Source organism: Phascolarctos cinereus, unplaced genomic scaffold (assembly GCF_003287225.1).
Source record: "Phascolarctos cinereus isolate Bilbo 61053 unplaced genomic scaffold, phaCin_HiC Scaffold_1;HRSCAF=81, whole genome shotgun sequence".
Taxonomy (NCBI): Eukaryota; Metazoa; Chordata; class Mammalia; order Diprotodontia; family Phascolarctidae; genus Phascolarctos; species Phascolarctos cinereus.
Genome location: NW_027555514.1, coordinates 32,556,722 through 32,583,593, shown reverse-complemented (window position 1 = coordinate 32,583,593; position 26,872 = coordinate 32,556,722). Strand labels below are relative to the sequence as shown.

The 26,872-nt window shown below is 38.2% G+C and overlaps 1 protein-coding gene across 1 annotated transcript in view; it reads right to left on the bottom strand.

The window, feature by feature from the left end:
- Nucleotides 1–26,872, bottom strand: part of ZNF385D (zinc finger protein 385D) — a 345,593-nt gene that overhangs the window by 16,324 nt on the left and 302,397 nt on the right. Inside the window, 1 exon segment of the mRNA XM_020971094.2 lies at nt 6,001–6,240. Coding sequence (XP_020826753.1) covers nt 6,001–6,240 — 240 coding nt within the window.

Genomic DNA, 26,872 nt, shown 5'->3' with positions numbered 1-26,872 from the left:
GGTATGGACAGTGGGATAGGAATCCACATTTAGCTGACTTCTAAGTCTAGCACTCTAACTGCTATACCACACTAAGAATAACAGGGGTCAGCTAGGTGGCACAGTGGATAGAGGACTGGCCCTGGAGTCAGGAGGACCTGAGTTCAAATCCAGCCTGAGACACTTGACATTTACTAGCTGTGTGACCCTGGCAAGTCATTTAACCCCATTGCCTAGCAAAAAACAAAATATGAAAAAAAAAAGAATAGCAACAGCAATGATATGATAATAATGATAGCTAGCATTTATATAGTTCTTTAAGGTTTCCAAAATACTTTACAAATATTATCCCATTTTATCCTCATAGCAATCCTGAGTGGTAAATGAGGAAACAGAGGTAGATAGAGGTTAAATGACTTCCTCAGGTTTACACAGCAAGTAAGTGTCCAAGGCTGTATTTGAACTCCCTTCTTCCTGACTGCAGGCCCAGCAATGCTCCATCTACTACATCACTCAAGAAAGAACCTTAAAGAAACTCCAGTCCAATGCTCTCATTTATAAATGAGGAATCTAAGGCCCAGATAGGTTAGATAGATTACTCATAGTCACACTGGTTAGAAATAACAGAGCCAGAATTCAAATTCTGGGCCTATGGCTGTAACCCTTTGACCCTACAAGTTTGGCCTATGGCCAACGTCTTGGAATTAGAATGGTTTTTATTGACATTGCCCAGGAGGTGAAGGAAGGGGAGTCCATGATTTAACTCTAGAAGTAGCAGAAAATGTCTTGGGTCACAAGTTAGATCTCTGACCATTGCGTTCCACAAGGGGCAATGAGGCTCTAGAGCAGGGGTGGGGAACCCGCAGTCTTCAGGTCACATGTGGCCCTCTACATCCTCAAGTACAGGCCCTTTGACTGAACCCAAACCTCACAGAACAAAAATAAAAGGATTTGTTCTGTACAACTTAGACTCAGTCAAAAGCTGCACCCAAGGATCTAGAAGGACACCTGTGGCCTCGAGGCAGCAGCTTCCCTACCCCTGGTCTAGAGCACAACTATAGGCAAATTACTCCTCATCTATAGAAAGGAGATAAAAACATTTCTGCTGCTACCTTGAGGGGAGGAAATTGCTTTGCAAACCTTAAAGGACCTTATAAATGTGAACTGTGCGATGAACAAACTACTTCTTATTATAATATAATTATAATAATATTCATAATATATTTATTGTTATAATATTAATAATGTAATTAATGAAGAAAAGAAGATGTCAAAGTGCTTGCGACAAACATTAGTATTTCGGAATGTCTCCTCAAACAAAATAGTTACACAGCCAATGTGAGGGGGAGATTATATTTTAGTTCAAGACTTTATCAAATACTTATTGTATGTCAGGAACCATACTAAACAATGGAAATACAAATTCAAGCAAAAGGAAAAGCAGTCCCTGCCCTCAAGGAGCTCACATTCTAATGGGAGAAGACAGCATAGAAAGGACTATGGTGGTGGTAGGTTACTCAAAGTCAAGGGGGAAAAGTCATCTGGAGAGTAAGTAGCTGACTCCATTCAAAATGGGAAGGACAAATTCTTTCTTCTTTCTCCTTCCCAATCCACATGATCCACTGACACCAGAAATCTGTCTAACTCTGTAAGCTATCATTCTATGGTAGCATGATCCCACTCACATTCCAGTCATACGGGCTCTCCCTTTCTCCCACCCGTATGGTACTCCATCTCCCCTCTTGGTGCCACTAGGTAATTATCTCCCATGTCTGGAAGATTTTCTCTCTTTCATGCTGCCTTTTAGAAACCCTGGCTCCTTTCAAGACTCAGTTCAAATCCCAATCTTTTCAAGCAGAATTTCACAGTCTCCTCAGCTTCTAATATCTTTCCAACAAAGGTTAATTGTTTTGGCTTTGTGTGTGTCTTGCGTGTGTTTATAGATGCATATATTGTTTTGTTCTCTTACAGAATGTAAGCTTCTTGAGGACAGGAAATATTTTCTTTAGTCTTCATATCCCCAGTACCCTAGAACAATGCCTGATACAGAGTAGGCATTTAATGAATGTTTATTAATTGGTCAGACATGCTTCTGAGAATTTTTAATTTCAACAAATATTTATTAAGCAACCATCAAATAGTATTTATTAAGTTCCTATTATGTGCCTGGAACTAGACTGAGTGTTCTGTGCATGGATGAAAAATGATAGACCCAGCCCTCAAGAAATTCATAATCCAGTAGGAGGGATAATATGTGGATAGATAAATATGATGCAAAGTAGAATGGTATGTGGCTAAGGAGAGGTCCAGAAGAAGAATTTAAGGAGTGCAAGATAACTCTCAGTTGAAATATTTGAATAAGTTTTATTGTTTGGAGAATAAAAAAAGGCTAGAAAGTAGAGAAAAATTTCAGCCTTTAGAAAAAAGGAAGATACATGTTCCAGGTGTGAGGGAAGATATATTTTGGGGGAAGGGGCAGGGAGAAAAGGGATTCCTTTAAAGAACAGATGAAAAATTATTTGTAATTAGCATATAATAGCTGGTATTTTATAGCACTTGAAGATTTGCAGAACATTTTCCACATATTATCTTATTTGAGCCCCACAACAACCCTAGAGGTGGATGCTATTATTATTCTCATTTTACCAAATAGAGAAACAGAGACTGAGAGAGGTTGAGTGACTTGCCCAGGGTCACACAAATAGTCTGTGAGGCATAATTGGAACTCAGGCCTTATTGACTCTATATGTATTGACAAATAAACAGAGGTTTTTAAACACTTGAAAACAGTTAGCTCTCTGCTCTTTCCTGTTCTCCAGAGTCTTTGCTTATTCCATTAATTTAGCTTTCTTCACAGATAAGACGCTAAAGCTATTTCAGCCAAGATTTTGCCCCATCTATGACAGGTTCCAACTTATTAGAATTCATTAGAATTCATAAAATTTTCCTTCAGATTGAAATGAAAGACAGTAAAAGAAAAGTAAAAGAAGTATCATCTAACCATAGAATCCATGAAAAGGGAATAGATCTGAGAGACTGTCATTGTTTTAGCAACAATATAAATAACAGCTTTCGTTCACTCCTGAAAACCTTTGGAAAAAGTTAAGGACATGTTGTTATCCCAGTTGAACATAAGCTCTTTGAGGGCAGGAACTGTCTCAACTTTTTGTTTGTATTCCTAATGCTTGGAATAATGCGTGTATATAGTAGGTACTTAATAAATGCTTCTTCATTCGTGCATTGCTCTCTCTTTGAAGGATAAAGAGGTTTAGAGAAGTTACTTGCCCCATTGTCCCAGATCTCCAGAGTCAAAGTCAGTAGTATATCTTAGATTAGAACTCAGAAGTCTCCTGATCTGTCACCCAGAGCAGCTTGGGAAGTAGATGGAGTACTGTCTCTAGAGGCAGCAAGAACTGAGTTTATGTCTCACCTGTGGTACCTACTGGCCACATGATCCCAGACCATTCACTTACCTTGTCGGTACACTAATCATATCTCTAAGACTGTAAGTTACGGGGGAATTCCTGAACTCCATTAACAGGAGTTTCCTCTTCTAGAGTCCCCTACGGCAAGTTCATTTCCCATCTCAAGCTCCCTCAATCTTAAGAGCCAGAGCCAAAGCAACTTGCTTTTCTTATTTGTTTCTGAATCACATGTTGCTGAGGAAAATTGGAGATTGATTCCTATTTCCTTTAGAAATTAACTTCAGGCCCAAAGAACACAATTCATTTATCTGCTCAGGATATGGCTGGGTGAATTGATCTTCTCCCCAAAATTAATGTTATCATGTTAGAGTAGTGAATGGTTCAGTCTTCTTGAGAAATAATTGAACTTTCTATATATATATTTATCTTTCAGTTTCTTTGGTACAACAAGAATACACACCACGTGTCTGTAGACTATAGATTTTGACTCAGGGCCAAATTTTCTCTGTGCCTCTGTGCCCCTGAACCCATGAACTCTCAATGAATTCTAATAGAACTTCACGTGCAGAAGGCAGATAAGGGCTAAAAGAATTGGTCTCCCTGGGCAATTACTGCATTAGATTTTCAAAGTCAATAGCTGGCATATGCTGATGGGCTTGGCACCCTTCTGTCAGCATAAAGTTGTTTTATTAAATCTTGGGTTTATACCAGTATCATTGAGTATCCCTTTCTCATTGTAATTATGGACAATGAATTCCATCCTTTAGAAGACATTAGAAAAAATGTGGTGCCTGGGGAGATTTCTTCTCACAATTGAAGGCAATATGCTATATGATTATTTTAGAATGGGACAAGAAAAACAAATTGGGAAGAAATACAGAATCATAGATTGAGAACTAGGGGGAAATTCAGAGGTCACCTAATCTACCCTGCCCCCTCCCATTTTACATGTGGGAAAACTATGGCCCAAAGACATGAGGAACTTTTTTAATATCATATTGTAAGACAGTTCTAAATGGCCGTGGTGGGATGGTATGGAAGTAAAAGATTTCATTAGACTATGAGATATTTGATTTAGAACTAGAAGATACTTCAGAAGACATCTTATCTTACTCTCTCATTTTACAGATAAAGAAGCTAAGATCAAGAGATGTGAAATGACTTATTAGAAGTATGGAAGAGCAAGTCATGGAGTCCAGGTCTTTGATTCCAAATTTAGGACACTTAGCACTATACTGGGGCACTATCCGCTGTACGTGGCAGCTAGGTAGTGCAGTGGATAGGCCACTGGGCCTGGAGTCAGGAAGACTCATCTTCCTGAGTTCAAATCTGGTCTCCAACACTGATTAGCTGTGTGACCTTGGGCAAGTCACTTAACCCCGTTTGTCTCAGTTTCCTTATCTGTAAAATGAGCTGGAGAATGAAATGGTGAAAGACTCCAATATCCCTGCCAAGAAAATCCCAAATAGGGTCACGAAAAGTAGGACACAACTGAAATGACTAAACCACTAAAACAATCACTGTTACTCCCGGCTTTCCCAGATAATCATTGTCATGTTGAAAAAAAAAAAGTATTCCACCACACTTCCTACATCTGTTCATTTCCATGTGTCATACTGCCATGACTGGGGATTCATTTGGATGAACCAAAACTCCCATTTCTCTGATGCCTGCCAATGGAAGGATCGCTAGCTCTGGAATCAGAAAATGTGGGTTAAAATCCCAATTCTGATTCTTACCATCTATATGATCTTGGGCAAATCACTTAACATCACTGGTTCTTAGATTTCTCATCTGCTAGAAATGACAAGGTTGAGGTGAATGGCCTCTGTGCTGTCTCCCAGCTCTTGATCCGGATTCTGTGATTCTGGGAAATGTTGAGGAGGGTATCAGTCAACCACATAGTAGTATGAATTAATTCAATGTGATTGCTTTCTGCCTAACATTGAAAGAGGTATGCTGGAATTTTGTTTTGGGGAGATAGGAAGAGGAGAGATAACTCTAAGGAATGCTCTTTCTAGCTTGGTTTACATATTGAGACACATTAATGTAGATAGTCTTAAGGTATCAGTTCGAAAGCCACATTTACATTCACAGATGACTCAGTGGTTCTCCAGGAAACTAAAGTAATCAAGGTTGGCTGTGTTTATAATTCTTCTTGACCGTATAGACTCAGCCTAAGATAAACAGCAGTAATTTAGAGAGAAGCAGAGTTGGTGATGGTGGCCACTTTATGGGGAAAAATAAAACCAGTAGGTTTGCATTTGAGTACACCCTCAAAACCAAAGAACTCAGTGGGTGTAGGACATAAAGGTAACTTTTTGTGACACACCACCTCCAAAAGTTGAATTTTATGCAAAATAACAATGAAAATAATAATAGCAATAATAGAAATACAGCTTTGCAAAGCATTCCCATCGCTCCCCTTCCTTACGTGACATCCCACTTGTCATTTTAATTCTTTAATGGTTAATGAATCCTCTATAATTGCCAGTTTTTTGCCACCTTTTTGTCCCCTGCCACAGAAAGATCTACTCTATGCCGAGGAAGATAATTGCGGAGCTGTTGAAACACGACAGAAATCACTACATCTCACCGCTATTGTGAGCCTCCAGCTGGGAGGCCGAGTTGACAGCAACCTTGCACAGCGAACAATAGAGGAGCCGCTTGGCCTTCTCTTCCTCAGTCTCTGCAGAAGGACATGAACTGTGGTTGCCAGGGGTGGCAGAGCTGGGGGTCTTTTCCACTTTTGAGGTGATCTCTGTTGTCATAACACTGCTCTTCCGAATTTCCACGGCAGTTGTTGTTGATATTGCTGGTGTCCCTGCGGTACCGTCTGCAGTCAAAACAGACAAGAATTAAGGGAAGAAATTAGTATTTTGTACCTTTATCTGCAGATCCAGTCTTATAGTTACATAATGCAATATAAAACTCAGATGATCCTTGCAGGGGAGAAATGGATGAACGGATAAACATACATACACAGAATATACATATATACACATGGACAAGCAAATGCATACATGGGTGCATATGTATACATATACAAACATGCACGTGCATTCACATATGCACATGCATTGTTTGGAGTAGCAGCCATGTTAGATTTTCCATGTGAATCTACAAGCTTGGTAAGTTTTTTTCCCCTTCATTTGTATCATGGTTAAAAATAATACTCTTGACAAGTACTCCTGACAAGTTGACAGAAATGCAAAAAAAGAGTGGAGAATAACACAATAAGAAAATAAGGGTTTGTCTTTATTCTTGATTTATCTCCCCAAGTTTCTTAAAGATTTTGTTCTTATTTCTCTCTGCCCTTCCCTCCTGCCTTCCCCAATACCATGACTTTATTTTTTATAGTTTTTCTTTTTAAATTAAATAACAGGCTCTGGTTCCTTTCCAGGTGTCTGCATGCAATAATGGGAGACAGATATCATATCCCATTAGGTAAATGAGCAGTTCAAAAGTTATTAAATGCTTACAGAGGAAAAGAGGTGCCTATTTAACACTAGTTTAAATGATCAACTTATTGACATATAAACACAGAGTTTATATGTATCTCTATAGCCACAAAGGTAATACAGTAGATAGACCACTTGGCCTGGAGTCAGGAAGATCTGAGTTCAAATCCAGCCTCTGACACTTAATTGCTATGTGAATCTAGCAGCTCATTTATCCATTGTCTGTCTCAGTTTCCTCATCTGTAAAATGAGATTAACAACAGCATCTATTTCTCAGAGTTACTGTGAGAATCAAAAGAGATAATATTTGTGAAGCTCATAGCATAGTGCCTGATAGACAGTAGGCACTATGTAGGTATTAGCTATTATTATTATTAATGTATTTCAATCTATTAATTTTTGTTTATTTTTGGACCTGACCTACAACTTAATTGAGGTAGAAAGCTCATGAAGAAGGAACTCCCTCTGTCTATGCAGACTGAGGTTTCCTCTGCAACTTAGAGTCTTAAGGCATTTCCTGGGGCACTGCCAATTTATGTTATTTGCCCAGAGTCACAGAGTTCATGTGCAAAAAGTAGTACTTGAACCCAGATATTACCAATTCTGAGGATGGATTCCCATCTTCTATTCTAGGCAAGCTGCTTCACACATATGCATATGCTTATCTTTATATATTATATCATTTGCTGTATATGTAAATGCATGTATACATGTGTATATTCATGCGTGTGTGTGACAGTAGACAGGGAGGGAGGGAGAAAGAAGAGAAGAGGAAAGAGAGACAGAGAGAGAAAGAAGAGAGAAAGGAGAGGAGAGAAGAGGAGAGAGGGAGAAAAAGAGACAGAGAGACAGAGACAGACAGAGACAGACAAAGACAGACAGAGACTTGGAAATTTGGTCAGGAAAAATTCTGCCTTGAGATTTCTAGACTCAACTGCCTTCCCCTGGGTGTGCACCACTTTTGGAAAATGAAAGCCAGCATGGCGACCATTAACTTAAGAAATACATCAAGTCCTTGGTGACCTCCTCCTAACTTCCCAGGCATGACCTGTTCAGCCTTTGTGGTTCCCTCCACTGGATCCAGAATGACATTCCTGGTTATAGAGCAGTTCTTCCTCTCATGGCTTCCAAGAACCATCCTTCATCAAAACATCTGCCTTAATACCTGGTGAAAATAGAAGGAGCTACTCCACTTGTAAAGTTATTTTTATCTGTCCAGAGGCTTTTCTTCATTGGTGTTCCTAATCCAAAGTTGAAAGGTACTAAGAAGGGCTTTACCAATGTACCACCATTTTCTTTAGGGGTTGCAGCAAGAAGGATAGATCACCTTGCTTATCACTTCTCTCAAGTCATGGCATCAGTGTTTGCAATCGCCAAGATTAAAAGAGAGCTACCTGTTGAGTAATCTTCACGTGCTTTTCTTTTCCTGACAGTCTCCTGATTGTTCGCAAATGATTTAAGGTTCCTCTGCTAAGATCATTCTTCCAAGTCCCATTGTGAAATAAAGATGAGCCTAGCTTCTCAAAGCTTTGCCAGGACAGCACCATGTTGGGCAGTTTCTATAAAACTGGCAAAACTTCAATTACCAGTTAGTTACCAGGACTACTGTGATAGGACTGTCATGCAAGCACTACTTTCAGACAAGTTTATCACCAGAGTTGGCTACCAATTAATTTTTTTAGAGGGAGGTGGGGGGGCTGGGAGGGTAAGAAGAGGAGGAGAAGCTGTGGAAACCCATTGTGGTCTCTACTAAAATGAGCTGATCTACATCTGTGGAGAGCCACACAAACAAAACCATAAAGATACCTACCCCGAGCCAGTCTTTTTCTAGCCTAAAACACCTACATATACAAAGGCAGCTAGGTAGCCAGTGATAGAGTTCCAGGCCTGGAGTAAAGACTAATCTTCCTGAATTCTAATCTAGCTTCAGAAACTTACTAGCTGTGTGACCTTGGGCAAGTCACTTAACCTTATTGGCCTCAGTTTCCCCATCAATAAAATGAGCTGGAGAAAGAAATGACAAATCACTCCAATATCTTTGCCAAGAAAACCCCAAATGGGATCATAAAGAACTAGACAAGACCCAAACAACCGAACAACAAATAGAGGGAAGACCCACACAAAAAGCATAACAAATATCAAAATCTATTTATTTAGACTTTAAAATTGCTGAGTATGGTTTCCTCAGGAACCTGCACAAAAGTCATCAACTTAAGCTTTCACTACACCAAGCAAGTCTTAATCTTTAAGTTGTAGAGAAAGCTCTGTCTTGGAATGATAAGAGCAGAATTCCCCTTGTCAATGAAATTACAGTCCAGTTCCTATGCCTTTAACATCCATAATGCTATGGAATGTATGGGTCATAGATTTGGAGCTGGAAAGAACCCTCTCATTTTACAGATATAAAAACTGAGGCACAGAGAGGCTAAGTGACTTGTCCAGTGTCACATAATTGGTAAGCAGAATAATTAACATCTAACGTTACCCCACATCCAAAGTATTTTTTCCACTACTCCATACTTCCTTTCCTCTCTCCTTTTACTTCCTTTCCTCTCTCCTCTCTCCTTTAGTACCCTTCTTTGTGAAACTTTTAAACTGTCTTTTCTCGCAATGGCACCTTTTTCTAATCATTATGAAAAATATGCAACTTAAAATGTAAATTTTAATTAGTACCTCCTGTAAAAAGCCTCTGATTGCACTTGAAGCCACCATATTTGGCATTTGAAGATGACATTGAACAAAGTGAGAGGTGTACAATAAATCACCAACCATCGACCCCTACCCCACCTCCAGCTAACTGGAATACATGTGCCTGGAAAGTGTTACTTTTTAGATGACATGTTTGTATCAGAGAGTCATCCATTCATTCTAGAAACTAAAACCTCTGAGAAAGGAAAATAATTGTTGAAATCCAGAGTTTCCCCCAAGCTCACCTAGAGTTTCTTAGAATTTTACTGAGATGCCATTACTGGTCTGTGATATTTTACAGCCAATCCACTGGAAGTGACTGCCTAGAAGTATCTCTTCTTCTTACAGGCAGGTTTTGGAAGAAGGATCATCTTAATGCAGGTATACATTGAAAGGGAATCCGGGCCAAGAAATCAAGAGAAAGTGTTTCTAGATCATCTTCATTGCTCTGAGCAGTCTCTCCCATGATATTTGCCCCAGTAATTTCATCTCTGGCACAAACCTGCTCCTAGCAGCCTCTGCTCTGAGTTTTGGGTATTTACATTTGGAACCATAAATGCCTAATGGCAGAAGTCACTGTGAGCTCAGAAAACCTCTCATTTTTTTTTTAACTGTGAAAAATCTTAACATTGTTGAGAATAAACAAAACACATCTATCTTGTGTTACCAGTGACAGCTAAGTCTGTACCTTTCGTAATGTCACAGGCTATTATATATTTACACCAAAAGCTATGCAAGATTACAGACATCCAAATGATTATGCCTACAGCTCAGCAAAGTATCAGCATTTCTTATGGCCAGATCCATACTGGCATTGAGCTTAGAGGGCTTAACATCCAAGAGCTTAAATTCCTCTGCTTTACCTTCTATCATACTTCTGACCACAACTTCATAAGTGCAGTTAGTTTGAAGTGCCAAGGAAATTAAAAAAAAATACATTTCTTCTGCATTCTCTTTCTTGTGCTTAATTTTGACTATACAATAGAATCCCATTAATTCAGCTTCACAGAATTGGAGTTTGTGATTTTTTGAACTATAGGGTTGAGACTGAATTTCCTCTTGGCTCTGCAATGATTAGAGGGATTATTACCAAACAGTGGAAACAAATTGAGGGAAATATTTCCCTCTTTAAGAGAACCGACTATTTTCAAGTACACGCCATTGCATATGATGATGTGACTTTCCATCAGTTCTTTTAACATTTGTAAGTAATTCTTGTGATGGGGTGGGAGCGGACTTGTGATATCTAGATGAAGTAGCTTCTACCAATGCACATCTGCATCTTCTCTGCAATAGATAATCTTTGAAAGTTCCCTAGGCATTGAGAGGCAAAGTGACTTGCTCAGAGTCACACAGTCTATGCCAAACAAGCAATCAGCATTTAAAAATACCTATTCTGTGTCAGGCAATATGCTAGGTACAGGGGATTTTAAAAATGGAACAATACCTAATCTTAAGGGGCTTACATTCTAAAGGGAGAGACAACAAGTTTATAGATAAGCATGAATAACAGAGAATAACAAATAGAAAAAAATATGAGTAAGTAATGAAATACATGGTAGTTAGGGAATGAAGACATTAAAACATTGATGATTGAGAGGATTGAAGAAGGCTTCATGTAGAAGGTAGTGCTTGATGGAGGGAGGGGGGAGAGAGAGACATTTTGCTCTCTATTCACTAAGAAATGGCTTCCATTTGATAATAGTTAGCTTACATGTATTTAAAAATACCAAAACTACATTCTTTAAAAAAAATGAAACTCAGACATGTCACTACTTGGCTGGCCAGAGTCACAATTAAGTAACCTTGATGGAGTTTTATTATTTGTCCTTAAGAATACTTTCATACTGTAAAGGATATATGATAACAATGATGTGGCTACCTCCTTCAAAGATGCAAGTACCAACCCATCCCAGTCTGCCCAGCCTGTGTTACTTTTCTCCATATTCCCCCAGAAGTTCTCTACAATTGCAAGAATACTAATAGAATTAGCTGCTCATTTGTTTTTCCTCATTCTGACCACATGACTGGTCCATTTAATAGGGTCATTTGTTTCTTCTGTGACATCGGCATCTCCTATATCAATTCATTTGTGTAATTCCTTATTGGTCACAGTAAGTGACTAGATTATTTTGTAACTCTTTTTGTACCTCTCTACTTTCTTTTGGATGACGCTTCTTCGAAAGAATACTGATTCTAGAGGCAAAGGAAGTTGGTTCAATCCTGCCTCTGATGAGGTTTGTTTGCTGTGTGAGCTTGAACAAGTTGCTTTAACTTTATGTAGCCTCAGGTTCCTCATATGGGAAATGAGTGGGTGGAACTAGATGGCTTCTGAGGTCCCCTTTCCTAATATAAATTTGTCCAAATCATCACTTCATTAGACTCTCGTGTTCTACATAGCGGCAGTAAAGGAAGCCTAGTATCAAAATCATGGCCCTTTTGTTGCAAGAAGAAACTTGGGGTCATTAAAACAACTTTGCCATTTTTCAAAGGCAATCTATTCCCCTTTATCAAACAAGATGATATTTATAAAGCACTTAGCACAGTGCATATAGTAGGTGCTTAAAAAGCTTCCCCTTCCAGCCTGCTAATTTTTCCATTCTGTTCTGGGCCCAGCTCATCCTTAAATTCGACTCTCTGTCTATAAAGTAATGGATAAGTAGTAAAGATTGTCCAACTAATTGCATTTCATCATCCATACCAAGGGTTCTTCAAGTGGGGGATGGAAATCAGTTTTTGATAAGTATATATGTTTATAATTATTTCAATAGAATTGGTTTTCTTTGTAATCGTATGCATATTTTAGTCTTTTAAAAGCATTATTCTGAGAATGGGTCCATAGGCTAAGAACCTTTGGTCTAGGCAACAGGAATGCCTAAAGTTAAGACACATAATAATGGCAGTAATTGCCTACAGCCATAGGGCATCTACGTGGCTCAGTTGATGGAGCACTGGGCCTGGAGTCAGGAAGACCTGAGTTGAAATGGGTTCAAATCAGACACTTATTATGCGGTCATGAAGAATCACACATGATTGAGACAATGGAACACACCATACAACTATGCATAATCATGACCTTTTATTTCCTTCCTAGCACTGTACTATATTGAGTTACTGTACTTAGTGAAACTCATACAGTGCACTATGACTTAGGTGAATATTTTAGTCCCAAAGGAAACATTTATGCCAAGTGGCGGACCCAGAAAGAGTTATTTTAGCCATGAAGAAGGTAGAATTTTCAGGGAAGACTTAAGGTATGAGGTTAGAGCCAGTTTTAGAAAAGTTCATGAATGAATCGGATTATAGGGTTTGTGGGCTACGTTCCTATGTTGTTGGTGTTACTGTTTACTCACTTTCAGTTGTCTGAATCTTTGTGATCCCCTTTGGGGTTTTCTTGGCAAAGATACTGGAGTAGTTTGTCACTTTTTTCTCTAGCTCATTTTATAGATAAGGAAACTGAGGCCAACGGGATTGCCCAGGTTCACGCAGCTACTATGTGTCTGAGGCCAGATTTGAACTCAGGAAAATGAGTGTTCCTGGGCCCGGGCCCTGCACTCTATCCACTGTGCCACCCAGCTGCCCTGTCTATGTAAAAGTATTCAAATCAGGGCCTCGGAACCACTGTATCATCAAAACAAAAGATGGAATGACATAGAGGAATGATTCATGTTTTGGAGAGTTGCCCATCTCCCAATTCAGCTCACAGGGCAACATGCCATAGTGACCCCTAAGGAGAGAGCAAGTGGCTGGGAGCCTGAAGTCAAGGTCATGGTGCAGCTGGTAGAAGGAGGTCCAGAGACAAGACAGGTTTGCAGCTTGGAGCTGTTCTCATGCCAACTGCCAGCAGCAAAGAACCTTTACTGCAACTGTCACTGTTTGGCTTTGACTTGGAAACAGCTTGCTGGTACTCAGTAAGACAAGTTATGGAGTGAAAAAGAAAGTTCCACATTCACAAGGGGACATTTGTTTCTCTCATTTCAGTGTAACCCCAGTGAAACTACTTAAGGATTCCATAACATCAAAAATACCAGTTGGGATCTTTTTTGGGGGTTAGGACCTATAAAGTCTTTTGTAGGAAATTTTCTGGTGGGGAAAGTTTGAACACAGATGCAGATTAATGTCTTCTATTTAAGAGTACAGAGGAATGCCTGGGAGAAAGTGGAGGCTTGGTGACTTGTTCACTTTCACCCAGGCAGTTTGTGTCAGAGGCAGATCATAAATCCAGATCCTTTGATTCCAAAGGCCATCATTTTATTCAGTAGACCATGGTGACTGGAATTATCATAGATTTTTTTTTAAATTAAAGCTAATGTAAAAAAAAAACCTTAGAGATTTATTCTGTATTTGAGACTAGCTACTTGTGTGACCTTGGATGAGTCACTTAATGCCTCTGTAACTCAGTGTCCTCATCTGTAAGATACAGAAGGTGGATTGTATGGCCCCTGAGTTCCTTTCCAGAAAGAGATTTATGATCCTAATTCCCCATAGCAAGAAGAAAATCCACAATTTAGGTATGAAGTATTCCTTCTTGGAATATATAGGATTAAGTCATCCCACAGATGCTCATTATGGTTTTTCTTTGTATTGAAAAGTGAGAAATTATAGCCAATTCATTTTCACCAGTACTTTAAGAACAGAAGTCTCACTCAGATGTATTTGCTTATGGGCAGAACAGCTGCTCACTCTTAAAATGGATTACATTATGGATTGGCAAAAGGTGTTCTGTGATAGAGAACAAATCACAGCGATGTGCTTGAATAGGAATTCCAAAGACCTCAGTTCAAATCCTGCTTTGCAATGCATTGATGATGTTACCCTAGACTAGTAATTACAGTTTTATAGCCCTCCACATATAGTGATACCAATATTCGGAATAGTGACAAAAAAAAAAAACTTGGTCAGATTCCACATTACATACATCCCAGAATGGTACATTACTAAACACTCTAGCCCCCAAATAAGTAAAAAGAATGGTTGGGGAGAAGGAAGGAGAGATGGGTGGAATGAAGTGAACAAGACCAAGGAGGCTGACTGTATGAGAGGTCCCTCACATAGGGAATGAATCTTCCATATTTGTAAGTTATGACTAGTAGGCTAATTTTTTTTTTCTTACTAATTTGTCCTCTTAGGTTCCAGTCCCTATTCAGACATGAGATCCTAAGAACTCTTGCCTTATCTATGTTTGAATATTTCAAAATTTTAAATCAAGGCTAGGAAAATATGGTCTTTCAGTCAGATGTCCTTTAAAAAAAAATTAAGTGTAGTTCTAATGCTAGTTTTCGTTACACATAAGGACACACCAATAAAACCATGTCAACAACCAGCCTCGTGGGAAAAGTGTGGAGTTTTGAATCAGATAACCTGGTTTTGAATCATAAGTATGCCACCTACCACCTGTGTGACCGTGGGATAGTCTCTGAGCCCATTTCCTCACCTATAAAATGAAAGGGTTATACTAGATGGCCTCCAAGCTCCCTTCCTAGATCTATAGCTACGATCTTGTGAAGACTGTATCTTGAACATACTTAATATAGGGCACTTTCTGCATCCAGTTGATATTCTCATGATTCGTAAAGGAAGGCTCCATTAACTCTCTGCTCACCATGGCTACCTTTCTCCTTTGTAGGATTGGAATGCCCTCCCTCACTCATCACTACTTCAGTTTCCTTAGCTTTCTTTGAAGTTCAAGGACCCCATTCTATGTAAGAACTTTCCAGATCTCCCTTCCCATTCCCCTCAGATACTAATGCCCTTCTTCTCTCCCAAATTATTTTGTATTTATTTATATTTGTACATGTTTTTCACTCCTACTGCTACCCAGAAAGTGAGCTCATTGAAGGCAGAACCTGTTGCATATTTGTCTCCTTTTCCCCAGTGCCTAGCATACCAGCAAGTCAAACCAAGTCGACAAGCTCTTATTGAGAGTCTTCTACGTGCTAGGCCATGTACTAAACCCAAGAAAAGCACAGAACAGTGCTTAACAAACCCTTGTGGTTTGTTAGTTAAATGAATAAATGGAATTTTTTTTAAAAATGGGTGATTAAGGACCTAAGACATCAGGAATCTTGTTAAATAGAAAATGACCATACTACCCTTAACTACTCTGCCAATCAAGTCCTGATTTAGGTTAACTGGTCTCAGCTGGGAAGCCAACTAAATCTTTGATTAACAAGTCATTAGGAAAAAAAAAATCAGTCACCATTGAAAACAACATTTGTCCTAAGACAGGCACTCAACCCTCAAAGGTATTTCACATGTTCTTTTGTGATAAGAATGACACATTCAGTTCTCAGAAGCAAAGAACAAAGTTATGAGGCCTTAATGTCCTTCCAAGATACAGTTGAACCCAATTTTGTTGAGTATGAGGACACCCTCTCTTCTCCCCTTACACAGCATGCCATAATTTTCTCAAAGAATTGGTATTCTTTATTTATGAGCAGTCACTTCCCAAAAGGGAACTAACGACCAAAATGCAGGATGACTACCTCCCCATTGTAACTAATTGGGTGAAGCTGGCAGCTGAACAGCTGGGGGTTAAAGGTCTTTGGGAAAGAACCAGGAGGAGAATATGAGTGAGGTCTTGTCTGAATTTTGGAACTTTCTGATGAAAATTGCGAAAATGGCAAGAAAGAGAGGGGAAAGAAGATCAATTTATTCCAAAGCTATTTTAAGTAACTTAGTTGCAACTAGATTTGGGAGCTGTCTTTTCAGGCTTATAATATAGATTTCTTCTCAGTAAGGCAGAGGAAAAGAAAAAAAAAGCTTAAAAAAAATCTATGAATGAAAGTTCCCTTGCTCAAGAAGCTTTGGGTGAAAGAACATCTGCAGTTACAGTTTCCACTTAATTAACGAGACCTGTGCCCTGAGAAAATCCAATCTAAACCTCAACAAAGAGTTAGTGCATGGAGTAGTGGTATAGGCTCTTATTTGCTTTGGGGCCTCCTCTGCCCAGTTAAGTAGAGATCACAGAATCCTCTTCTTCCTGGGGCCACACACTTGAAGGTCAAATGCAAGTGTTAGCTTTACCTAACTGCATAACCCCTCTACTCTATCACTTTTATGAAGGCTGATTGGTAAAGATGAATGATGCTGCAAATTACTGCTGGCTACAAATGAGGTAGAAAGTAGGCGATTTTTAAATGGATGATGGATTGAAATGGTATAGATGACAAAACCATGGTAACAGCACCAAATTCAACAACAATAACAACAAAACTTGGATATATAATCCAATTAAGCTATCATCCTGGCAGAAATTTGTTTTTTAATTGTTAGAATTGTTAGTGCCATATTTCTTTTCTTCTGGGGGGATGGTTGTCCTAAAACGAAGGAGCCTAATATTTTGAGTGGTATTACTATAGATTAATTTGCATAGGTATAATTTAATTTTTTTTTCATAGGTATAATTTAGAAAGTGATCCTGTATACTCCTTTTTTTTACACATGCAAGAGTTACCTTATTTCTTGTCTAGAAACCCTGACCTACTTGGCTGTTCGTAGCATGTCATATTTCATCTCCCAACTCCACATTTTTTTCTCTGATTGTCTGCCATACTTATAATGCTCTTCCTCTTTACCAATACCTCCTGGATTCCCTCGAGACTTATCTTAAGAACAATCTTGGGCAGGAAGCCTTTACAATTGCTCTCCTCCCAACGTCTCCATTTGAGAGAGCTTCCCTCTGAGATTACCTATCATTTACCCTGACTGTATCTTATATACACACAGTTTTCTATCGCAAGTTGTCTCCCCTATCAGAAGGTCAGATCGATGAGGGCAAGGACTATTGTGTTTTTGCTTTTCTTTGCAGCTACAGTGCTTAGCCCAGTGCCTGGCACAGAGTAAATGTTTAATAAATGCTTCCTGACTATTGATTAGAAACTTCTCAGGGCCCAACTAACTCCCCCTGCCTTCAGTTGCAAAGTTGTCGCTCATTCTGCACGTACACCCGTGAAATTAGAATCTACTTTCCCCCATGCCCCACAGGAATCTGGCAACAGCAGAAGCATAAAAGACTAGGCATAGTGGATACAAAGAGAAATATGAAAAACAAACCTTGTCTTCTAGGAACAATAAAAACAGGAGGAACATTTAGAAGTCAATACCTTGTTTTATTGACAGCTTTCCTAAAATCAAAAAGCTTTTGAGTTCAATGAGAGGTTGTGTCATTGCTATACCAAAAACAAACAAACAAAAAACCCCTCAAAAACAAACCAAAAATCAAAACAAAACAAAAACCAAACCAAACCAAACCAAACCAAAACAACTATAAGCAAACATAAAAGAAGCCAGAATTGCCACTGTTTGCTTTTATTTACCAAAATGTTCTGAAGCCAAAGGATTGAGTTTATCACGTGGAAAATACAGGAAAAGAGGGCCATGGTACCTCTTCTTGATATATAAGCAAACAGGTGGAGGCTATCTCTGATGCCATTAGCATTGTAGCTTTGTAAAACCAATGCAACCTATTAGAAAGTAACATATTCTCCAGGCTATTTCATCTCTCCAAAAGTGAATGTCTCATTTGGTCAGCTTCCCTTTCTTTTCTTTCTTTTCATTTCTTTCTTTTCTTTTCTTTTTAAACTCAGCTAATGAGTTATTTAAATATAGACCCAACTTATTGTGGTTTTGAGTATCTAACTCTTCCTATTGGCTAACCACAGATTTCCCAAGTCTGAAATCAACACCTAAAGCGTTTTTAGGAGGAAAAATGTGTGTGTGTGTGTGTGTGTGTGTGTGTGTGTGTGTATGTGTGTAAAATTAAGGGTATAAAAGAGTATCATTCATGACCGGAAAATTGGTTCTAATATACACTGAGCCTTTCCCTACCCAATTATCTTAGTCGCTGTGAATGATGAAAGGATTCTCTCAGTCACAGAGGATAAGAATATGGCCTACTGTGAACTGATCTCTCAGAAGTGGCCCACTGACATTGCCATACGACCCTTCACAGTGTGGAATATATTTTCCTGAGGAGATATGAGGCACAAACCTCAGGCCCGTTAGAAAGTAATGAGGTTGCAGTTACCTCATTATTTTTAAAAATAAAAAAAAAAGAGTTTAAAAGAGGTTTCATTCATAAATTTGACTCCAAACCTCAGAAAATAGAGCTCATATTTTAGAATAATGAAATGAAACAAGTCCCTTATTTGAACAGCTGTTTAATGTTATGACTAATTTTATTACTTTTCACTGTAAGTGCAGTAGTCTAAATTAAAATAAGGAACCAGATTTGTTCATAGGTAAATGATTCTGCTCTATTTTTATTGTGTTTTCCACAGGCAATAGGCTGTTCTCAGTAAATCTCTCATTTCCTCTCAGAATACAAGGCATTCTTTAGAATGTTTCTCCCACTACGGACAAACTTTATTTCAGATTTTCAGGTTCAGATTTTCCCTGGTAACATTAAGGAGTTAGAGCAAAGGAATGAGGGGTAGCCTCAGAAATGAGGGTTACTATTTCTATCTTCCTCACATTGGTTGCCCTGAAACAGAGAGAGCCTGGGCAGAAAAGTGGTAAGGCATGGTAGAATTTAGGCAAAAGGGCAGTAGGTCAGAACTCTCAGCACAGCCATGTTCAGGCCAGAACTCCAAACACATCCCTATCATCAAAAGAATCCTACAGCTTGTTACTGACTCTATGGCTTAGTTAGCCCCACTTTGTGATGAAGTAAGGATTAATGAAGTACAAGCATATTTTACATACATATATTTCCTTGACCCACATCACTCAACAGGACTATCATTAATACATATGCTACCCAAACCCACAAGATCCCAGTATATCATCATCTAATCCAGTTGTCCATCATTTAAACTGGATGGTTAGCAATCATCTGAACCAACGCTTAAGTCTCAAAACTCTTATCTGCCCTGAGTTCCAGTCTGCTTTTCCATACCATCCTGCCTACTCCATCTGGTCCTATGAAACTTTGACACCTTCTTCCTTACTCTGAATTCAGTAAAGAGTAAAACTTATTTATTAAATGACTAGTATGTTCAAGCTATGGTACTACATCTGGCACTACAAAAATGAAGTAAAAAAAAATTCCTTGCTCTTAATAAGCTTATATTTTATTGAAAGAATAAAACATATAACCAGAGAATTACCCACAAAATATTTTGAGAATGAAGAAGAGCACACTAACAACGAAGGGGAAAAAGTAAAAGTTCCCTGTAGGATCTGGCATGTGGGCTGAGGTTTCTAAGAGGCAGAGGTGAGGGAGTAGTAAATTGCAGAACTGGGCATCAATTTGTAAGAAGTTACAGAGATGGACAATGGAATGCTTAGTTTTAGGAGCGACCAGTCTGCTGGTTTGACCTCGAAGAACTTACATTCTATTACTAGAGACCACGGCAGGCAGGGGAAAGGACAACATGTATACCAAAAATAATTATAAAAAGTTATACAAAGCAATTTCAAGGAAAGTGGATCACTAATAACTGGAGAAGATTGCAGAGTAGGGCCAGGAAAGGCCTCAAGTAGGAAATGTCCTTGAGCTACCCATTGAAGGAAGCTAGAAAATGTAGGACAGGTGAGGAGCAACAGTCAGTTCACAGGCAAAGAGATGGGTTATATGGAACATCGTGCAGAGGGAAGAGTTAGGAGGCTAGTTAGACTACAAAAGAAATCAGAGCTGGCAATTAAGAAATACCTGTTGTCATTGAATTAATCAAGGGCACGTATGTCCAAAAGAGAAAGTGAGGCAATTATCTGAAAAGAGTGAAGAATACTCCAATTGTTGCACTCTTAGTCATTTGATAAAATGAGTGAAAAGAATCTGTCCACTAAATTGGCTAGTTAGCAATATTAGTCAATCAACGAGCATTTACTAAGTGTTTACAAGATTTCAGACACCGAGCTTAGTGCTGAAGATTCAAAGAAAGGCAGAACAGTCTTTGTCCTCAATGAGTTTACATTTTAATGAGGGACAACATATAAACAATCATAGGTTCATGCAGAGATATAACTAACAATGTGATATGAAAAAGGTGAATGGGATGTTGAGCTCTATGAAAAGTCACAGTGTCTAAAATTAGGGAGGTATTGGTCCCATTGAATTCTACCCTGATCAGGCCATATTGGATATAAGATATTTCATCCTTGGGGCCACATTTTAAGACAGTCATCAGCAAACTAGAGCATCTAATAGAAGACCACCAGGGTAGTGAGAGCAAAGAGCTTCAATGTCATGCTATAGGAGGACAAGGCAGAATTAATAGAGATGGGAAGGACTGCTAGATGTTTTCAAGTATTTGCAGGGTTGTTGGGTAGAAAAGGCATTGAGCTCATTCTGGTTGGCCTGTCCAGGCAGTACTCAGAGAAAAGGCTGGGGTTTGCAGAGATGCAGTTTTAAGTCTGATGTCAGGAAACTTTCTTAACAATTAGGCCTGTCACAAAATGGAATAGGCCACTTTGGGAGGTCATGAGTTCTCCTTCCGCCAAAGTCTTCAAGCAAAGGCTAGGAGAATAGGATATAATGTAGAAAGGATTCTTAATAAGTTACGGGTTGGATCCATTGGTCTCTGGGGTCCCCTCAAATGCTGGGATTCTGTGATCCAAGTCCTGAGTAATAGATGACCTCAGATATACAGCTCACATACATTAGGCAGCTTCTCCTAAAATCTAATAGTAGTCTTTTCCCAATGATTGTTTAAGAATATGTTCACAAAAGGAAGAAAGACTTTTCACATTACAGTTTTCCTTGCAACTGAAAACATTTTTAGCAATGAAATGTCAGCATTCTTCTCAACTCTTTGCCTTTTTTTAACCCAACATTCACTGAGATGTGCACTGTGACATGACATCTTTAATGGAACTCTTGAGTACATAATTATTTCTTCTTTGTTGCTAATTCCTTGATCACAGCTAATGAATTTTTCTTCAGACTTAGAATTTAACTAAGTCAAGCCAAATAAATGTGAATGAACTTTAAAGAATCCTTAGGCTGGTATTAGCTTTGACAGTATCACTTGAGGTCCTAGCAGCTGTTTTAAATCTTAGCAAAAAGGACAGAAAGGAAAAATGAAAAAAAAAACTTTATCCCTTTTTTATGCTAGAGGATACTGAGCCTCAGATAAGATAAATGACTTGCTCAAATTTTCAGGCTAGAAAGAGAGGACACCAGTACTATCATCCTATTGTCCTCAATCCTGGTTCATTTCAAGGTCTATTCTTGGCAAGTTGAACAATAGTAGATAGATAGATCAATTGATAAGATAGGTCAAGGGTGGGGAACCTGTGGCCTTGAGGCCACATGTGGCCCTCTAGGTCAAGTGCAGGCCTTTGACAGAATCCAGATGGATTTGTTCTGTGAAGTTTGGATTTAGTCAAAGGGCCGCACTTGAGGATCTAGACATGTGGCCTCGAGGTTGCAGGTTCCCCACCCCTGATAGACAGAGAGGAGACAGATAGATAGACAGACAGACAGGAGATAGATAATTTGATAGATAAATACATATATACATGTATACATACATACATACATACATGCATAAATAATAGATAATTTTCTCCTTAAGATTTCTCTCCCATTAGAATACAATCTACTAGAATGCAGGAGTGGTTTTTGTCCTTTTTTTTTTAACTTAAATTTTCACCTTTTATCCTTACAATTTAAAACAATACCTGGCACACAGTTCTTAATAAATATGTACTGATTGGTAACAGTTGGACACGAGATTTCACTAGGAAAAGGAGCTCTTAGGTAAAGAAACTCCTTCTGCCCAAGCAGGACAGTGACTTTTGTGTAGCTTTTGTCCTTAGAGAGTGGCCTCGACTGAGCAATGTTGTCAAACTCAAATAGAAATAGGGACCACCAAACATACACAAGGATCCCGAGGGCCACAAAATGACTTAGCTTTAAAATCTATTATTGCAGATGATTTATTGCATTTTTATTATTTTCTTAAATACTTCCCAATGACATCTTAAGATGGTTTGGGCTCCATCCAGGAGTGATGTGGGTCAGATGTTTGACAACTCTGGCCTAGAGCACTGCAAATTTAAGTGACTTCCTCTGAGTCACACAGTCGGAATTTGTCAGTGGCAGAATTCAAATCTAGGTCTTCTGGCAGATGAAGGGAGGAAGAGAAAATGGGAGGGAGGGAGGAAGAAAGAAACTATGTAAAAAGCCTACTATGTGCCAAATACTGCCCTAGGCACTTTAAATACATTACCTCATTTGTTCCTCACAACAACCCCGGGAGGTAGGTGCTGTTATTGTCCCCATTTTACAGATGTGGAAGCTGAGGTAGACAGAGCTCATTCTGAGCGAATGGTACAGCACAAAACATATACCTCTTAGAGTTGTCAATCATATACTAGCACTTCTTCATTTTCTCTTCCCATACTACAGCAGTAGTCTATGAATCCCTTCCAGCTATTTGTAAAATCGATATACTTTAAAAATTGTTTATTTTGTTCTAAACTTAAGAAATAAAACAATCATTTCCATATCATAGTAGAATAGGAAAAAATGATCGTACGTGAAACTACAAATCTATTATGTACAACTCACTACTCCTTTTAAGTATAGAATAAAATTATCACGTAATTTTCTTTTTTCCTCCTTTTTCTCTCCCCTCCCACCCTAGAGATAGTTACCATTAGCAACAAGAGTGTGTGTGTGTGTGTGTGTATGTGTGTGTGTGTCTGTGTGGGCGTGTACATAAAACCATTCTGTGCACACTTCTATTTATCAGTTCTTTCTCTGGACACAGATAGTGTCTCCTTTCACATACCCTTTGTAGTTAATTTGGGTATTCATAACATTCAAAATAAATTACATGCTCAAAGTTGTTCTTGAAAATTTTACTGTCACTGTACACAATGTTCTCTGGGTTCTGCTCATTTCACTCTTCATTATTTCATGCACGTCCATGTTTTTCTAAGGTCATGGAGCTCATCATTTCCTATATATTTTCACAATAGTGTTCCATCACATTTAACTTGTCCACAACTTGCTCATCCATTCCCTGATCGACAGGCATCCCCAAAATTTCCAGTTCTTTGCCATCACAAAGAGAGCTGCTATAAATATTTTAGAACATAAAGGTTCTTTTCCTTTTTCCCTAATCATCTTTGGAAATAGACCTAGTAGTGGTGTTGCAGGTCAAAGGCTACAGGCAGTTTAATAACTTTTTGGGCACAATTCCAAATTGCTTTCTAAAATGAATGCATTAAAGAACAAATCAAAGAAAAAAATCAATAATTTCATTAAAGATGATGACAATAATGAGACAGCACATCAAAAGCTATGGGATATAGCAAAAAACAGTAATAACAGGAAAAATTATATCTCCAAATGCCTTTATCAATAAAATAGGGAAAAGGACAGACTATAACATTGGCTATACTATTAAAAAAAAAACCAAAAAAAAAAAACAAACTACAAATCCTTAATTAAACATTAATTTGGCAATCCTAAAAATTAAAGGTGAGGTTAAGAAAACTGAATGAAAAAATATTGAATTAATAAAACTAGAGTTGTTTTATGAAAAACAAAATAGATAAACCATTGGTTAATTTGATTTAAAAAAAGAGGAAAAAAAACCAAATTATTAGTATTAAAAAAAGAGTGAATGTAACACTAATGAAGATGAAATTAAAGCAATTATAAGGAGTTATTTTGCCCAATTATATGCCAATAAATTGAACAACTAAAGTGAAATGGAAGAATATTTACAAAAATATAAATTGCCTAGATTAGCAGATGAGGAAATGGAATGCCAAAATACAAGTGATTTAGAAAAAAGAAATTTAACAGGCCATAAATGAGCTTCCTAAGAAAAAAGCATCAGGACCAGGCAGATTTACAACTGAATTTTATCAAACATTCAAAAATCAACTAATTCCAACTTTAATAAATTATTTAAAATAACAGGCAAAGAAGGGATCCCAGCAAACTCCTTCTGTTAAATGAATATGATACCGATACCTAAACTAGGAAGAGTAAACACAGAGAAAGAAATTTTAGACCAATTTCATTAATGAATATGGATGCAAAAATCCTAAATAAAATAATAGCTATAATATTACAATATATTACACACATTATACATTACAATCAAGTGGAATTTGTATACTTTCTTGTACCCTGTGATGTCAGAATAAAGTGAATGGGGCATACTGGGTGTTCCCCTCTGACAATCTTTCATGGTAGGGGAAGGGTCATGGACAACAGTTGCTCAGAAGGAGCAGTTATGGATTGGTTGCAACCTGCAACTTTGGGAAAAAAAAATATTCACCTCAAAGGGAAAGCAGATCAATTTGAGAATGTAATTTTATGGTATATCATTTTAAAAGCTCTATGGAGAATTTCTTTTTTCCAATGAGTGATGTGATAATTGACTTTATCCAACAATAAAAAAAAACTAGTACATATGATAAATATCTTCTTACTATCCATATGTAATATACATCTTTTCCTACTATTGGGCTATATGGAAAATTATTTGGCAGCTTTTTTTTTTTCAAAATCTTGTTATGTCCTGAAAAGCAGACTGGTATGATAGCATGGAGGCAGCTAGGTGGCCCATGGATAGAATGCCAGGCCTGGAGTCAGGAGCATCTAAGTTCAAATCCAGCCTCATACACTTACTAGCTGTGTGACCCTGGGCAAGTCACTTAACCCTGTTTGCTTCTGTTTATCCACAAGTAAAATGAGCTGGAGAAGGAAATGGCAAACCGCTTCAGTATCTTTTCCCAGAAAACTCCAAGTGTGTTCACAGAGAGTGGGATACAAGTGAAATGACTGAACCAGAACAACAATGTAATAGAGTGACTTTCAAGGTTAGAGTGTTAAGGATCTGGAGTGACACATTAATGGTCAATCTTTTAATAGCTACTTTATATTTGGCAAATTCAGCTTGTCTGAGCCTCAGTCTCCTAATCTGCAAAATAAGGATAATAATACTATACTAATTCTTTTATAGCAATACTGTGAGGATCAAATAAAATAATGCACATGAAAGCACTCTGCATCTATAAAGCATATAGAAATAGAAATTCTTTGAGGAAAGGAGGAATAGCATCTTTAAAGAAGGGAAATACATGATGTGCTATCCCAAGTCCCTCCAAACTTTAAAACACATGAAAAATAGGCTTGGGCTTTATTGAAATCTAAGTTGTAAAACTTGTAGAGCTTCTAAGGAAGTGGCCAATGGAAAAAAAAAAGTATTAAATGCCAACTAGCTATGACATCAGTTCCTGCTTTAAAAGGTAAAGAGCTCAGTTTGTAGAGGGTTTACTGAGAATCACTTAATCAGATCATTTTAGTGCTGAATAGAATATCATCTCCTGATTAGAAAACTCCAGCTACATGAACATATATTGAAAAGAAGATTAATGCTTCGGGTAGGGGTTTGATGAGATGGTCTCTAATGATGCTATCCAATATTAAAATCTTGTAAGTCTAAAGCCATATAGCTTTTCTGTCTGTAGGTATGCCGACATGACCTTTTACTGCTGAGCAACGCAGAGGTGAGAGATTTAACTCTGAGGGAAATGCTCTGGAGAATTACTTCAGTGGTTAAATTTGAGGGTGAGGAGTTTGTGTGTGTGTGTGTGTGTGTGTGTGTGTGTGTGTGTGTGTGTGCGTGTGTGTGTGCGTGTGTGTGTGTTGTGTGTGTGTGTTGTGTGGGTGAAGAACAGTTTGGTGGAAAGAATACAGTAATTACTGTTGGATCATTTCAGTCATGTCCATCTCTGTAACCATGTTTGCATTTTCTGGGCAAAGATAATGGAGTAGTTTGCTATTTCCTTTTCCAGCTCACTTTACAAATAAGGAACTGAGGGTTAAGTGACTTGTCCAGGGACACAAAGCTAGTAAGTGTCATGAAGACAAGTCTTCCTGATTCCAAACTTAGTCTTCTATCATCTGTTGCACCATCTAGCTGCCTGTGGAAAGAGAATATAGCAGAGTTTATCTTCAGTTTTTAGGAATCCATGTACAAGCCTTTTTGTAAGTAGGGACTTTTGATGAGAAAAAGAAGTTTTATTTTTTGTTTTTGAATTGTAGGGGGAAAGACAAAATTAATAGATACGCTTGTGAACCGCCATTGAGAAAATTACCTCACTGTGCCCAAGAATCATATGTCCTTAAGTCTTGTTCTTTTTACATATACTTTTGTATCAATGTGTACATCCTCATAGCCAATGGAGAGTCAGCTTTGGAGTCAAGAAGAATGAGGTTCAAGTTGGTGCTCTCACACATACCGGCTATGGGACCCTGCACAAGTCATTTAATGTCTGTTTCCCAGGCAAAAGTCAGATTTAAAAATCACAAAAAAATCGGTGTTGTACATAAGTACAAACATT